General features: G+C 41.8%; 1 protein-coding gene across 1 annotated transcript in view; it reads right to left on the reverse strand.

The window, feature by feature from the left end:
- adam12b (ADAM metallopeptidase domain 12b) overlaps window positions 1-15,028 on the reverse strand; it is a 130,049-nt gene that overhangs the window by 66,161 nt on the left and 48,860 nt on the right. The window contains exon 4 of the mRNA XM_056291633.1: window positions 703-781. Within this exon, the coding sequence (XP_056147608.1) occupies window positions 703-781 (79 nt within the window). The remainder of the gene's footprint in view (window positions 1-702; window positions 782-15,028) is intronic.

Below are 15,028 nucleotides of genomic sequence, written 5' to 3' on the forward strand. Positions count from 1 at the left end.
AAATAAATAGAAAATTGTGATGCTACAAAGGCTCTGCAACATGCAACATATGGGCTATAATACGTGCTGTCATGAATGCTTCCTTCCACCATCCTAGAAATTAAAAGACCCACATTAGAGAATAAAGTGGTGACTTAACTCTTACTGGAGGCTTGGCAATGCCATTCTAAACTATACAACCAGAATTAAAGAAGGTAAATGCAGGAATGAGTGGCATTTATGATAATTGGAAATTTCTCATGAACATAGCACATTTGCTCTTGACACTTTACTGGATGCAGCAAATAAATGAAAGGATGTGTTGACAAGAACTGTTCCATTTTCAAATAGGAAATACCATAACAAAATCCTGATTGTCATACTGGCTGCCCACATGAAATGTGGCTTATCAGCAAATAGGCCAAGGCTAGATATCCTATTTATACCAGCACCAAGAGGCTTTAACAAAAATACCCTGATTCTTTCTTTGACATGTAAAAATGAAAAAGAAAAAAAAACATTCAAAACTAAAACTTGAATCCTGACCATTTTTCAATTTACGGGGCTTTCATTTTATGTATACTGTAATGCTTTAAATATGTCTTCCATAATACTCCAGCCTACTTTGACCTTTTACAGGATTGGATTTCACAGTGCAAGACTGGTGCACCAGTACATATCACCTCGACCATAAATGTCAGACACACTCTGCTGCCACCCTACCGTAAAGTTGTGAGCGTTGGTGACTGCACTTCCATCCTCCAGGTAATGTGTCTCAGTGTAATGGTTCGAAAACAGGCCCCTAAAAACCAGAACAGAACAAATAAACATGAACTTCAGACAACCAGGTATATATTCAACTTAGTAAATGCTTTGCCTCTGAATATGAACAAAACAAAAACTAGAAGAGTGCACTCAGTGGAGTGCAGATCCCAGCCAGATCTCCGGTGCTTGGATTTAGGCGAAAAACCAGCAGAGGAGTTAGCACTTAATTGTGGTATAAAAGAGCTTTTTCAAAGGTTTGAATTACCACAACCTTGAAAGGTCCTTGATAATACAGTTGTAACTGTGCACAAAAATCATTAGGCTTACAGGCCCAGTAGTATGCAAGATTAGTAGTGGACGGATACACACACACCAACAGAAAATCTAGTGTTTTTCCTGCCATTATAAGACTTTTGTGCAGTGCCCAAGTTGATTGAATGGGTAATATGAAAAAAAAGTTAATATGCAATGCTCAAGTTAAAAAAGTCTAACTAATAAAAACGTTTTGCCTGTCAGACTGTGGATGTGCAGCCTCCTAGGCAGATCCTCGCACGAATGCGTCAAGTCTAATATGAACTTGCACTTTCCAAAAAGAAAAGGTTTGCTATGCGACCATTTTGGTCTAACCCTAACCTTGTCTCTATTTTCATAATATAATAAAACTGGGTAAACAGTTTACACTCACGCATACGCAACTCACATCTACGGTTGACTCAGATCGGGCAGCGACAAGAATATGCAACACTTCCTGTTTTGACAGCCTAGAGGAAGTTGTTCCTTTATAACTTATGCATTTTTTTGGATTATCAAAATTATTTTAATAACTTTTGTGAATGTGAGTCATGCATGCACATGCATGTGCACAGTTGACTTAGGGCAGTGACAGAGAGCAGCGTTGGTCAAGCGAGCTAGAGAGTGACTGAAGAGAGGGAGCGGCAGTAGCGAGAATTAACATTTTTCAAAGTTTTTCTTTAGGGGGGGTTCCCCCTTTTTCTCCCATATTGTATCTGTCTAATTACCCCACTCTTCCAAGCCGTCCCGGTCGCTGCTCCACTCCATCTGCCGATCCGGGGAGGGCTGCAGATTACAACATGCCTCCTCTGATATATGTGGAGTCGCCAGCCGCTTCTTTTCACCTGACAGTGAGGAGTTTCACCAGGGGGACATAGCACGTGGGAGGATCACACTATTCCCCTCAGTTCCCCCTCTCCCCTGAAAAGGCACCCCGACCAACCACAGGAGGCACAAGTGCAGCAAACAGGACACACACCCACATCTGGCTTCCCATCTGCAGACACGGCCAATTGTGTCTGTAGGGACACCCGACTAAGCTGGAGGTAACACGGGGATTGGAACCGGGATCCCCATATTGGTAGGCAACGGAATGGACTGCGCCACCACCCAGACACCCCTCAATGTTTTTGAATCACCGCAACCACGAGATGTTCTTGATCACACAGTTATAATTGTGCAACAAAAATTTCTGGCTGATAGACCCAGTAGTATGCGAGATTAGCTGCGGGGACACACACACACACACACACACACACACACACACACACACACACACACACACACACACACACACACACACACACACACACAAAATCAAATGCTATATCCACACCAGGCGGTAGCAAAAAATTTTCTGTTTTTTGGATGAATGGAAAAATAGGACTATTAGTTATCATTCAGCTGTTCGCTTTTGGATGTTTAATTTACGAGGATATTCTTCTCTTAAGGAGGAACTTATTTTTGATACTTGGTTTAAAATACATCTGATATGTTCTTATTCTATGAGGGGCTTGACTTTCTGGATATGTATTCAATGATGTGTCCTCAAATTCCATGGCATTCAGCAAGACTGAGTACCTAGTTTCCTAGTGAGGAAATTCCCATTGTGTGTGTGTGTGTGTGTGTGTGTGTGTGTGTGTGTGTGTGTGTGTGTGTGTGTGTGTGTGTGTGTGTGTGTGTATTGACTTGTGCTTGTGTATAGAAGCAGTGTGTGTCTTTGTGTGCATCTTTTACATTTGTATTTATAAAACTGTCTTTGTGTGTTTTCCACCTCAGGCCATGAGCAGATGAACATAGTGAGTCCCACTGCTCGTGTTGGCAAGGGAGCAGTAAGAACACCCATCTCTGCAGCTGCATAATCACACTGGCATCAGAAAGGACGATGTCAGGTTATACTCTGCATGGTGTGTGTGTGTGTGTGTGTGTGTGTGTGTGTGTGTGTGTGTGTGTGTGTGTGTGTGTGTGTGTGTGTGTGTGTGTGTATACATGTGAGCATGTCAGTCATGGTAGTATTTATGTGTGAGAGAGAAAGCGATAAAAAGAGAAGTACAGGCTAATAGAGAGAGAGAGAGAGAGAGAGAGAGAGAGAGAGAGAGAGAGAGAGAGAGAGAGAGAGAGAGAGAGAGATCTTGAGGGGGGAAGGAAAAGACAGTGAGAAAAAAAGACTCGACAAGTCGAGTGTGTATGATATGAATTTGAGTGGGCAACTGGATGGATCTGGAAATCAGAAGTCTCATATGGACATCCTACATTTATTGACTGTGTACTGCACATTTTACTGTACATGTTACGCTTGTCTGTTGCATTACATTACTCATAGTATAATTCCCAATGGGAATATGAAGAGGGGGAGAGTTGAAGCAGTTATTACATATGCTCAGCACAATTGTCAAGAAATGCAGCCTAAATAATTGACAAACACCCAAAAGGAAAAACTTCAAATTATTGGTGAAAAAAAAAAAAGGCAAACAAAGTGAAACACTTCCCTAAACTTCCGGCCCTGTCTGAACAAATATGACTTGGATTCAGTGAAGACGGATATTTTGGTAGAGGGGATGGATGGGATTTGCAAAACTGAAGGTGGTGTATGTCCAAGTCCCAGCAGGAATCATCTATATCCCACAGTGTGCAGCCATCCCACGCAGCGTGCATGCACCATTATCCAGGATTAGAAGGGAGTGGATTAAGTCAATAATGCTTTGCATTTTTTTATTCTTCGGGAGCCTTCAATTTCTTGGCCAAACATTTCCTTTTCTTTTTTATGACCCATTTCCCATGAGTTGTATCCTCAGTGGTATGATCGTGACCTGTGCCTTTCCACATTTTACTTCATTAAATACCCAATATAGCCTTAATGTGCCTTATCATGCCATTAGTGACCACTAAACCAAATCTGATAAGCTGATACAAATGTTACCGACTGTACACTGAAGCAGTGCTTCTCAAACGGAGGCCCGGGGTCTGTTGCCAGATGGCTTGCATACCTTTTATACAAACTACTTCCCAGTGACCAAGTTCTTTTCAGCCTACCCAATACAACTCTTAGTTTCTTAGGGGAACGACAATGTAGTTTTACTAGTCCCCGGGTTAAAGACTTTAGCTGGTCATCAGTTTGTAGATCTGAATTGTTGCAATAGAGGATGTGTTTGTGGTCAGGCAGGATTTGTGTCATGCCAATGCTAATTCCAAGCAAAGACCTCAGTGTTGTTTTTGCAGGGGGCAGGTTGGCGAAAGCTGGCTTAGAGCAGAGTGGCCCTTGGAACCATGACATACAAAAATACATTAAAGCTACTGGTCTGACATGATGGAATCAGCCTGTAATCAACTCCTTGGCATGGGTACATGGGTTCTATTAAGCCATGGATGTTTACTGTGTTTTCGCACACAGCTTTCCATGCCCTTTTTGGCGCTCAGCTGACATTAACTGTCATTATTAAATGTCAAACCGTTGCATTTCAGCTTCAGGGTGTGCTTGACAGTAAACAAATAATGCACTTCTTATGCACCCTTGCTTGCCTAAAGATCATATTCTTCCAGTACCGTCTCTCTCATTTTTCTCCTGCTCTGGCTCCCTCTTTGTCTTCTTACTACTTCAGTGAAGAAAATTATACTTAAACATCAGCCGTCCAGCTGCCTGATCGATCAGAGCACTTGGTAATGTCCTCCTAGTTGATCATGTTTTCTGCCCGCTGCAGGTTCTTCCTACTCAAAATCTCCCCTGTGAACTTCATCTATGAGGCGTCCAGTAAGATCGATCGATCAATCAATCAATCAATCAATCAATCAATCAATCAATCAATCAATCAATCAAACTTTATTTATATAGTACAAGTCATATATCAAATGCAACTCCAAGTGCTGAACTTAAAAAGTGAAAATAAGCATATATAAAAAAATGTGAAGATGAATAAATACAATGTAATAAATCAATCCATCCATTATCCAAGCCACTTATCTCAACCAGGGTCACGGGATGCTGGAGCCTATCCCAGCAGTCATTGGGCAGCAGGCGGGGAGACACCCTGTACAGGCTGCCAGTCCATCACAGGGCCAACACATTCACACCTAGGGACAATTTAGTACGGCCGATTCACCTGACCTACATGTCTTTGGACTGTGGGAGGAAACCGGAGCACCTGGAGGAAACCCACGCAGACATGGGGAGAACATGCAAACTCCACACAGAGGATTCAGGGATGACCCCCAAGGTTGGACTACCCCAAGGGTCGAACCCAGGACCTTCTTGCTGTGAGGCGACCGTGCTAACCACCGTGCCACCGTGCCGCCAATAATACATCTAATAATCAAATGAAAAAATAACAGTAAAAGTGCAAGTCGAATAAACACAAAGTAGATAAAAGCCAGTCTAAAAAGGTGCGTTTTAAGGTTTCTTTTAATGATATCCACACTCTGTGCCACCCTCAGGTCCTCCAGCAGGCCGTTCCACAGGCTCGGGTCTTGGATCTGGTTAAATTATTCATGGACCTCAGATGAAGAGAGCATAGCATTTCCTTTACGCCAAACCCATCCCAAGCACTGGAAGTCAGCATGCAGTTTCTTTCCAGATACTGGAACGTCTCAATCGATTACGCCCCCATTCTTGGTAATGACTGCCCACCAGCTTCCCTTTTTTCATCAAGAGGGATGCACAGCCAATCAAATGCCATTTAGATGGAGGGTGACTTCAAAGTAGTGTCTATAGCCTCTGATCTCATCTCAGGAGAATTGCCCTGACAGTCACCACAATCCTCTGCACAAACTCCGCCTGAATTCTTTAGGTGCTGCTTTTGACTTTTATTTTAGTGCATCCTTTAGGGAGATGGACGGTGAGGGTTTTTTAATGGATGAAACGGCTTTGATATCATTGAGAGAAACTTGGTAGATCTTCAGATTTTGGGTCTGACAGAGTGTTTCAGACTTGAAGTGAGCACGAGAACCCTTATATCTTGACACATATCTGTTTTAAATCCACAAAGGAGGAGACAGCAACAACTTGAAATTGTCAGAAAACAGGAAATGAAAGACAGGCGCAGAATACAACCTTTGAAGATGCTTAAATGGAATGAAAGAAATGCCCTTATGCTTCTTTGATTCCAAGATCTTTGCAGCTGCCAATTTATCCCCTTGAAAGATTTACAGTCTATCACACAAATATGCTATTATAGCGTGAATCAATAACCATTGATTCCACTCTCTGAGTGTTCTGTGTTTCATTAAACACAGGCAAACATCTAAGGAGAGATTTGCTAAAAGACACTGAGGGTAATTGTGATGAATGAGACACTATTTAATAGGACCTTTGAGAGACGGAGGAGAGGGAAAAACGCCATTTATCATGATGTTTCTTGATGTTACAAAAATCATTTTTAAAGCATCTTACAAACTGTTATTCACAATCCATTTGATTCAAATTTTGGTTGTATTTATACAAATGGAGCTGGTAAACAGAACATTTAACAACGTAAATATAAGGACGATATTGAATTAGAGACAAATGCACACATCGCCTACATATATAAACAGCACATGTGCTACTGCAGTAGCCTGAAGTGATCTTTGCTCATTTTTCACAACCTTTCGATCTCTGACCTCAATGTTTCAGAGGAGCTTATGTGCTTTTCCCATCTCTTAATATCACTGGATTGTAGACTTCCATCCCACAAAACTATCTATGAGTCACTGCCAGAGATTTGTCCAAGTTTCTCGCTGCATGGATAAAGCAGAAAAACACACGAAGTAGGGAATTATTCAATCCAAGAGGCATTGGGAAACTTGGTAGATATGTTTTTCTATTGGTACTAGCTGGGTAAAGATGTTGAAGATGTAAATCTGGAGTGAACAAGGGGTTTTAGTGAGCTTTAAAACTTTCACCTTAAAGCAACAAATCAACCTGAACACAATTACACTAATGACAAGGGGCTTCATGGATAAAGTCGAAACAGGAAATATCTGACAGTATCAATGTTTTTCACTCCATCCTTTAACCATGAAGCAGAGGGAAAACCATGTTCCATGGATATCTACTGAGCCAAGCCTCATTTGAATATTTGTGGCTTCATGCCTCATGTAATAATTCACCATTACATGAACCCCCTTGAGCATGAAGCCATTTGAAGGAAATCCAGCTCTTCTCATGCAGTCTATATGCTTCTTTTGAACACCGTACTTTAGTGATTTCATTTGCCCAGCCCCCCCACCCACACCCCCACCTCCAAAGTCCAACCCCTGCCTTCCTATACTGTGTCTATTACTTACGGCATAACGAGCCAAACTGAAAGAAATTGCAGAAAACAGAATATTGTAGTGGGAGAGGGAGAGGGAGAGGGAGAAAGAAGGAGGATGACAGGAATGAAAGAGCACTGGTTGACAGCTCTAATTCTATTTCCACATACAGCTGCGTTCCAAATTGATTTACATACAGTACAGCTTTGTGTCCCCTCGGCTTAGGACTGACTATGCGGGGAGCACTGAAGTGTGCCACGCCAGAGAAACGAAAGAGAACAACAAGAGAGAGCAAGAGAGAGAGATAGAGAGAGGGGGGGGGGAGCAGGAGAGAGAGAGGGAGCGGGAGGGAGAGAGATATAGAGAAAGAGAGTGGGAGAGGGAGAGCGACAGAGAGGGTGAGGGAGAGAGAGAGAGCGAGAGAGTGAGAAGGAGAGGAAGCTCTAGAGCGAGAGAGGAGCAACAAAATCCTCTGAACTGATGATTTGAAGGAAGGTGAACTCTCCCGCTCTCTCTCTCTTCTTTCTCAAGCTTTTGTGGAAGATTAGTCATGTATGCTAAGTGCTTCTCTTGGTAAGGACCACACACAACCCTGGCTTGTCATGATCGGTCGTTACATAAACTAGTTGATTCATTCTTCTACTGATTAAACTTTCATCTGCACCACGCTAGCTGTGTAAGCATTTTGCTCGAAGCATTTTCTTTTTTATCATGATTATTGTTTATAGCCCTGATTTAACTGCATAGTCACACGGTGGTTAGCAGCAGGAAAAAATAAAAAACAAACAAACATCAAGACACAAAAATTGCAAACAATGCACAGTACAGAAACCTGCATGAATCACAGGCAATCACAAATAAGGGAGAGTAGGGTAAACACTTATGCATATGGCCTCCAATGGGAAGTTTTTCCAATATTGAACCAGCAGGCTCATGGGCTAAACTGGTTTAAATTTTGGCTGAACAAAATCAAAACAACCCTTATTCCTCTATGAGACCCTTCATTAATAGTCGTGCTTTTGCCTAATTCAGCTCTAACTTTGGTACAGATAACAGAAATAACCATATAAACGTAAAACAGAGATCAAAGAAAGTTGAATCAGTTGATCTGGATACAATCTTAATTGACAGGTACATTTCATCACTCAACTAAGTGACATCCTCAGTCTAAACTGCCTGCAGGTATCCCCACCTGTATAAATCCTCTGTGAATAGTACACATGGCCGTTGAAACTGTAATTAATGGTCACGCCCATATTTGCATATGAAACTGGTCATTGGTTTCAGTCGTTATGCAACTGTACTGTATTGTTTATAAGGGTGGGGATACCTGCAGTCAGTTTAGACTGAAGAGGTCACTTAGATGAGTGATGAAATGTATCTGTCAATAAACGTTGTATCCAGATGAACTGATTCAACCTTCTTTGATTTTCTTACCTGGATTATTGAGCACGCACCAAGATGTAAAAACAGAGATTCTTGTGAGAAAACCAGACCATGCTAGATACACTAAGGGAGGGTTTGGTAACTGGACTGTAACTGCACTGTATTTGCCAAGATGGCAGATTCCATGCAAACAAGTATCAACCTATTTACCCCCTCTCTGTCCTCAGTGGGTAGCGAGCATCAGTGCTGAGTGAGCACAGCTTCAGCACCGCTGGGTCACAGACACCCCACGTCTTGCAGCTCTGTGTCATGTCGAGCCCATGGCCAGTTTCCTCAGAGCTAAGGCTCCAGTTCATCACATTAGCAAAACAAATACAGAGGGGGAAATAAAACAAGGCTCTTTGGAATAGAAAGCCTATGGCCTTCATCAGCAGTGAATCACAGTCCAAAAAAAAATCGATAGGGTTTGAAGAGCCCACTTCTACCTCCCCTCATTTTAAAGCCATAAATGAGTATGGTGTAACTATACAGTATCGATGTGAACACATGAATGCCATTATTGGCACAGGATGAACATAATCAGACCTATTTCAATCATGCTACTGACTAGCATACCATTGCCTTCCATGGCTGTTTGACTATTCCAACAATGAATATAAGCGATACATATGGAAGAGTGTAGTACAATGTAATGGCATGGCATACACACTGGGGGACAGCAACAAAATGCGATGTAAGTAAATTAAGGGGTAGGTCATGATTTTTTTCCCCCCCATTGGGGGATGAGGAGGCTGATAAGGACCAGTGGTCCTTAGAGAACAAAAAAGGATAATGTATTATGCAAAAGGGGACATTTTGATAGGAGCAGTGTACTTCCCCTTGTGTTACACTACATTTCTTGAACGTCTCACTGCCAAAACGGTGGTGCCAGAAACTGGAGAACAGTAAAATACGTTAGAAAATAAATTCAGTAAGATTTATTTACCCTCAGAGAGGGAGGGATCTGGAAGGAATTGTCACACATTCTCCTGTGTGAGTGTGAGAGAGCATCAAAACAACCACAAAACACTGGAGCCATTTCCCTTCCTCAGCAAATGCACAAGATTCAAAAGATGCACACTTCTTACTTTCATTTCAGCACTGAAAAAAAACCCCCAAAAAAAACACAGCCCTCTAATGTGTGAAAGAGCTAAATCGATTTCATTATTTTCTTCTCGGTTGTTCGCTAAAGAGCACACCAACAATGATAAATGGTATGGAGGTTGTATAGTGCAGCTGCAAAAGAACTAACGGTTTAATTGCTGCTGGCCAACACATCAGGAATATCTAACAGCAGAAAATGATTCCCACGCCAAACATATTTTCCCCCATTACCGAACAAAGAACATGATGTCATACTCCCACTTGACACTTAAAAGGTAATGGTTGGCCAACTCAGAGAGGGAAAAAATATGCTCAGATCCCCGACGTGCATCCATGCCAATCATTGGCTACTCTCTGCATGCGGTCAACAACTATAATATAGGTCTGACTCGTCTTTCCTGTTCCAAATTACCCCGTTGGACTCGAACTCGCTCCATATTTTAACCAACTGAATCTGTTTGTGCTCTGACCTTTCTCAGTTTATTAGAAGGAATTTGACTGTTGTGAATGTGCTATGTGTGGCAAAAGGAGCGCATGAATTCTTTATTACCTTAACAAAAGAGCATGCAATATTTCTGGGAACTGGATGACGGCACAACACAAGATGCCTGGAGGCTACATCATCGCTAACAAGCACTACACCATAAACTGCTTTTATCATGGACAGAAAAATATGCTCCTTCAGATCATTAGAAGAATATCTTCTTAATCTATTTTGTTCACAGAGGCAAACCCTTAAAAGTCAATGAAAATCTACATTTAATAACGTTTGGGCGTATAGAGCTGGATGGGCAAACAAAAATCGCACGAAATAGAAGTTAAGTTTCTCACATCAACCTCAAGGTTTTCTTCTGAGGACCCTCCGTATGAATATCTAGAATGATTGTCATCGATTGCCCTGATTTAATTTTAAAATGAGGAATTAGGTTAGCACACACTGTCTTTCAAATTCATTTTCAAACAGTTTCCCTTTGCGGATGACGCTCACTAATTCAATTCTTATTTAATTCCTGCCATAATACATTATTCATTCCCCATTACAAAGCCTCTTTGTGTTAAGATCCCTCTGAGGGAAAAAATTATTTTTGACTCATGGGTCAACAGCAACAAGACCTGATGGCCATACAGCCCCTGAAAACCTATTTCCTTAATTGGTTTCTTACCATAAGCTACAGGGCACTGCAAAAACATAGGCAAAAGTAAGAACCAATTTCTTAATTTCAAATGAAAGATTTCTGTACATGTTTTCTCTGTTCTCCCACCACTGCTTTCAGTTGGATGGGATAATATTTGGTGTGGGTTTCTTCAGGTAATTCTGTGTGATCTAATGTACCGGCAACAATTAACGTATCCGTCAGAATTAGAGAAACCTCATTATCAGCTACACGTTAAAGACGCTACAGCGTGATTACCGATTCTTGCATCTGTGAGATGCATGAACAAGATGGCCATAAACATGGAGACATTATAGAGCACAAGAAATGTTGGCACAAAGTTATTCAAATTAGATAGAGATGGAAGAAAGCATGTATCTTAGCCAGCTAATATAAACTGAGCTCACATCTGTTTCCTGCCTTGTAACTCGCCATTCATTACTCTGGCTTTCAGTGATGTGTTTGGAAGCGGTTTGAGCAATACAATGAACTTGTAGTCTTGTGTTTTGTTTATGACTCTTCTTCTTTTGTTTATGTCTCTCCTGTCCCCTGTTTCCCAGGAGTCGCCATAGTGGATTTGATAGTTTCCATCGGTACCCTGTGAGGGTACAGCACTCATGGCGGTCGTTGTTAACCCAGCACTCGACCGATCCAGTCTGGTCTTGTCAATCTGCATAATGATTTGGCAAAATTTTTCATCTGATGCCCTTCATGACACACCCACCACTAGCCCTATGGATGGAGGCACAGGTAAAGCGCTGGATGCCATCCCAGTATTCATGGACTTGTTCCCATGCCTGTCGCCATTGAAAAAAAAAAAAGCTGTTGCTTCGAGAAAACTGAAGTCAGTGTTTTGTTTATGACTCTATGTGACTCAAATAGAGGCCTCCCCTCCACCATCACAATCACAAAAAAACCCAAAACAAAAAATACTCGAGGGTTGGAGTCACATGGAGTTGATGGGGTACACCAGTTGAGCAGAGTTAACTTGTCTGTTTCCTTGAATCTGCCACTTCAAACATGTACAATGCTGCATTGTGCCAATCTGATCTGATGCCGTCATTGCTTGCAGGGTATTAACGTGACCAACTACCATGTCACTGGGTTGTTTGAATACACTGCCAGGCAGACGCCACCTGAGTCCTGATCAGTCACATCAGCTGACTTTTTTGAGCATGTTTAATCACAGCTAGTTTTTTTTTTAGCACTGGCTAATATTTATAAGTCGCACATATTTAATACCATATAAACTTGTTTGATATCTGAAAATTTAGGGTTAGGTTTGAATAACGAGTAAGGAAATCGTTTTATGGCCCCAAAATGGCATCACAATTTCAGATGAGAGATTGTGGCTCATGACTCACAAGGAACTCTCCAAACCTCACTGTGGCAGGTTCAAACATCTTTGTTGGACTCTCACCTCAAATATGTATGCCTATGCAACAATACCCATTGTTGGCAAACTGCTGAATCAGTAAGGCACAGCTGATTTTTATTTAACACTAGATTTGACTCATGGCTATAAGAAGACTCCTTTGAGTCCATAGTAATTGTCCCTCTCCAATTAATTTGGCTTCTCACAATTTGGCTTTTGAGTTGTTAGGGGCACCAGTCATCCTCCAATGACTTGTATATGTTGCCTTTTTAGATTACACCGCAATCTATCGCAAAAGCTGGCATGTGGCACATAAATGCTGTCTTGACGTCCAGGCAAAGCTGTGAGCAGAGAGTTTGCTAGAGGCTTTTGAGGAGGGAGAAGCTGACCTTTGGTTGGCTGAAAAATTACTATCTTTAGTAGGCTGTTCCTGCAATCGCTTTGAAAAAATATTCTCTCTGTTCTCCAGAAGGATGCACTGAACAGATAGATGATCTGTTACAGTTACCAGCCAGAAGGCATCTTTGCCTAATTCAGAAGTAGTAGATATTTTCCAAGTTGGGCAAAGGGCTATGGTGAGAGGGCATCAGCAGGTTGTCAAATCTAACATCAGTCTCTTTGTATCATGTTGTGGAGTTTTTTATAATCAACATGTCACTCACCGATGGACCTCAAGGATATCAGACAAGATGTCCAAAAGATGTCACAAGATGTCACAAAAACATGAAGAACCAGACAAAACCAAAATTAAATTTGTCTGTGAAAAAAAAAGCCTTAATTGTTTGGACAGAAAGTTTAGTCAAAACAGGTTATTATTACTAATAACACAGGCAATAAACTAGCTAGAACCTCATTAGAGGTGCTAATGTGAACACTATTGAGCAGTGCTAACATGGACTCCTTTTATCTCTTTATTGCGCAAGGCTATGTGACGAGAGGGTTCAACCTGTTCATTTAGATAGCCTCCCATTAAGGGTGATAAAGCCTCCCATTATGGGTGATAAAACAAACAAACGGAAAATAATTTTGTCACCAAGGACATAACAAACCGGCACATAATGAAGAAAATTAGGATTAAAAACATGACCGTATAAATGCCGATACGGCAGTGTGTTTCCATATTGCCAGCCAGTGATTGTTTCTCTACCCAGGTTTTCTCCTTTCCAGTGCCTTCCCGATCATAAACGGCCAGCTGTAGTTTTAATAACCGTCAACCCATGACATTATCTTGCTGTGGTTACATTGCCGTTTATTTGCAGAGCACAGTGTGGCTATTACAGTACCATTACCAATGGGTGGAGTGGGGAATGAGAGTTGTTCAGGAGCTGGAGAGAGGAGTGGTCTACCAAGACAGCAAATAAAGATCACCCCCAATAAATGCCTCTTAATATGTGTGAGTACGGGCATCTGGGTGGCGTGGCACTATATGACATTGCCTAACAACACTGGGATCACCGGTTTGAATCCCTTTGTTACCTCCAGCTTGGTCGGGCGTCTCTACAGACACAATTGTCTGTGTGTGCGGGTGGGAAGATGGATGTGGGTATGTGTCCTGGTCACTGCAATAGCGCCTCCTCTTGTCGGTTGGGGCACCTGTTTCGGGGGGGAGGGGGAATTTGGGGAAATAGCGTAATCCTCCCACGCACTACGTCCCCCTGGCGAAACTCCTCACTGTCAGGTGAAAGGAGCGGCTGGCGACTCCACATGTATCGGAGGAGGCATGTGGTAGTCTGCAGCCCTCCCCAGATCGACAGAGGGGGTGGAGCAGCAACCGGGACGGCTCAGAAGAGTGGGTTAATTGGCCAGATACAATTGGGGAGACAAAGGGATAAAAATAATTTTAAAAAAAGTGTGAGTGTATGTCATTAGAGGCGTTTAAGGAATCTTGTCAACCCATGAGGAGGACACATCTAGCAAGTCTGCAGAAACAGCTTCACTCTCATTAAAATCTATTAAGGAAAGGTGTCAAAGAGGGTGTTGGACTTGTGACCATAAGAAGGACTGGGTTTTAGCACTTGCAGCACATACTCTCTCCGGAGGTTCCTTTGCTATGCCAGTACAAACCAGAACCAAACGCCCATCAGGAAAGACTCTGCCCAGTTGCCACACAAAGATGGAGATAAGCCAAAAAAAAAAAGAAGAAACAATTCCCCAGTGGTAGATGATTTTCCTTAAACCAATGTAATATTCATTTATGGCTGAAACTCAAAGAGGAAACAACCTGTGTGGTGAATGGTCACCTTCTTGATAACATCTTTCCAATAGGGTGCTTGGAAAATAAATTGAAAATCAGTAATACAAAGGAAACACAATAAAATACTAGAACTTGAGGCAAATGTGATTTAAATCAAAAAGTTTTGCAGGTTGGCGAATAGCAGAAGACAAAGCAGCCCGTTAGATTTTTTTCCTCAGGGTGCCAACTAATGTTTATCTGAATCTTAAGGTCAACACATGGCTACTATGTGGATTCCTCACCTCCCTTAAAATCTTCATTAAAAGTTTGGAAAGAATCAACCCCCTGGGTGATACTTTTTTTTTTCATACAACTGCCCACAACTGAGATGAATACTTTACTTTCTTAGCCTCTGCTGCTTCAAAATTCATATTCATAACAAGCTACATCCCAGAACTAATGAGTGACTGGGGATCTTCAAGGGAGGTGGCCTTTTATTATTCATTGGAAAATGGTAAACACATTCATAAATGTTAC

This window comes from Lampris incognitus, chromosome 13 (genome assembly GCF_029633865.1).
Source record: "Lampris incognitus isolate fLamInc1 chromosome 13, fLamInc1.hap2, whole genome shotgun sequence".
Lineage (NCBI taxonomy): Eukaryota > Metazoa > Chordata > Actinopteri > Lampriformes > Lampridae > Lampris > Lampris incognitus.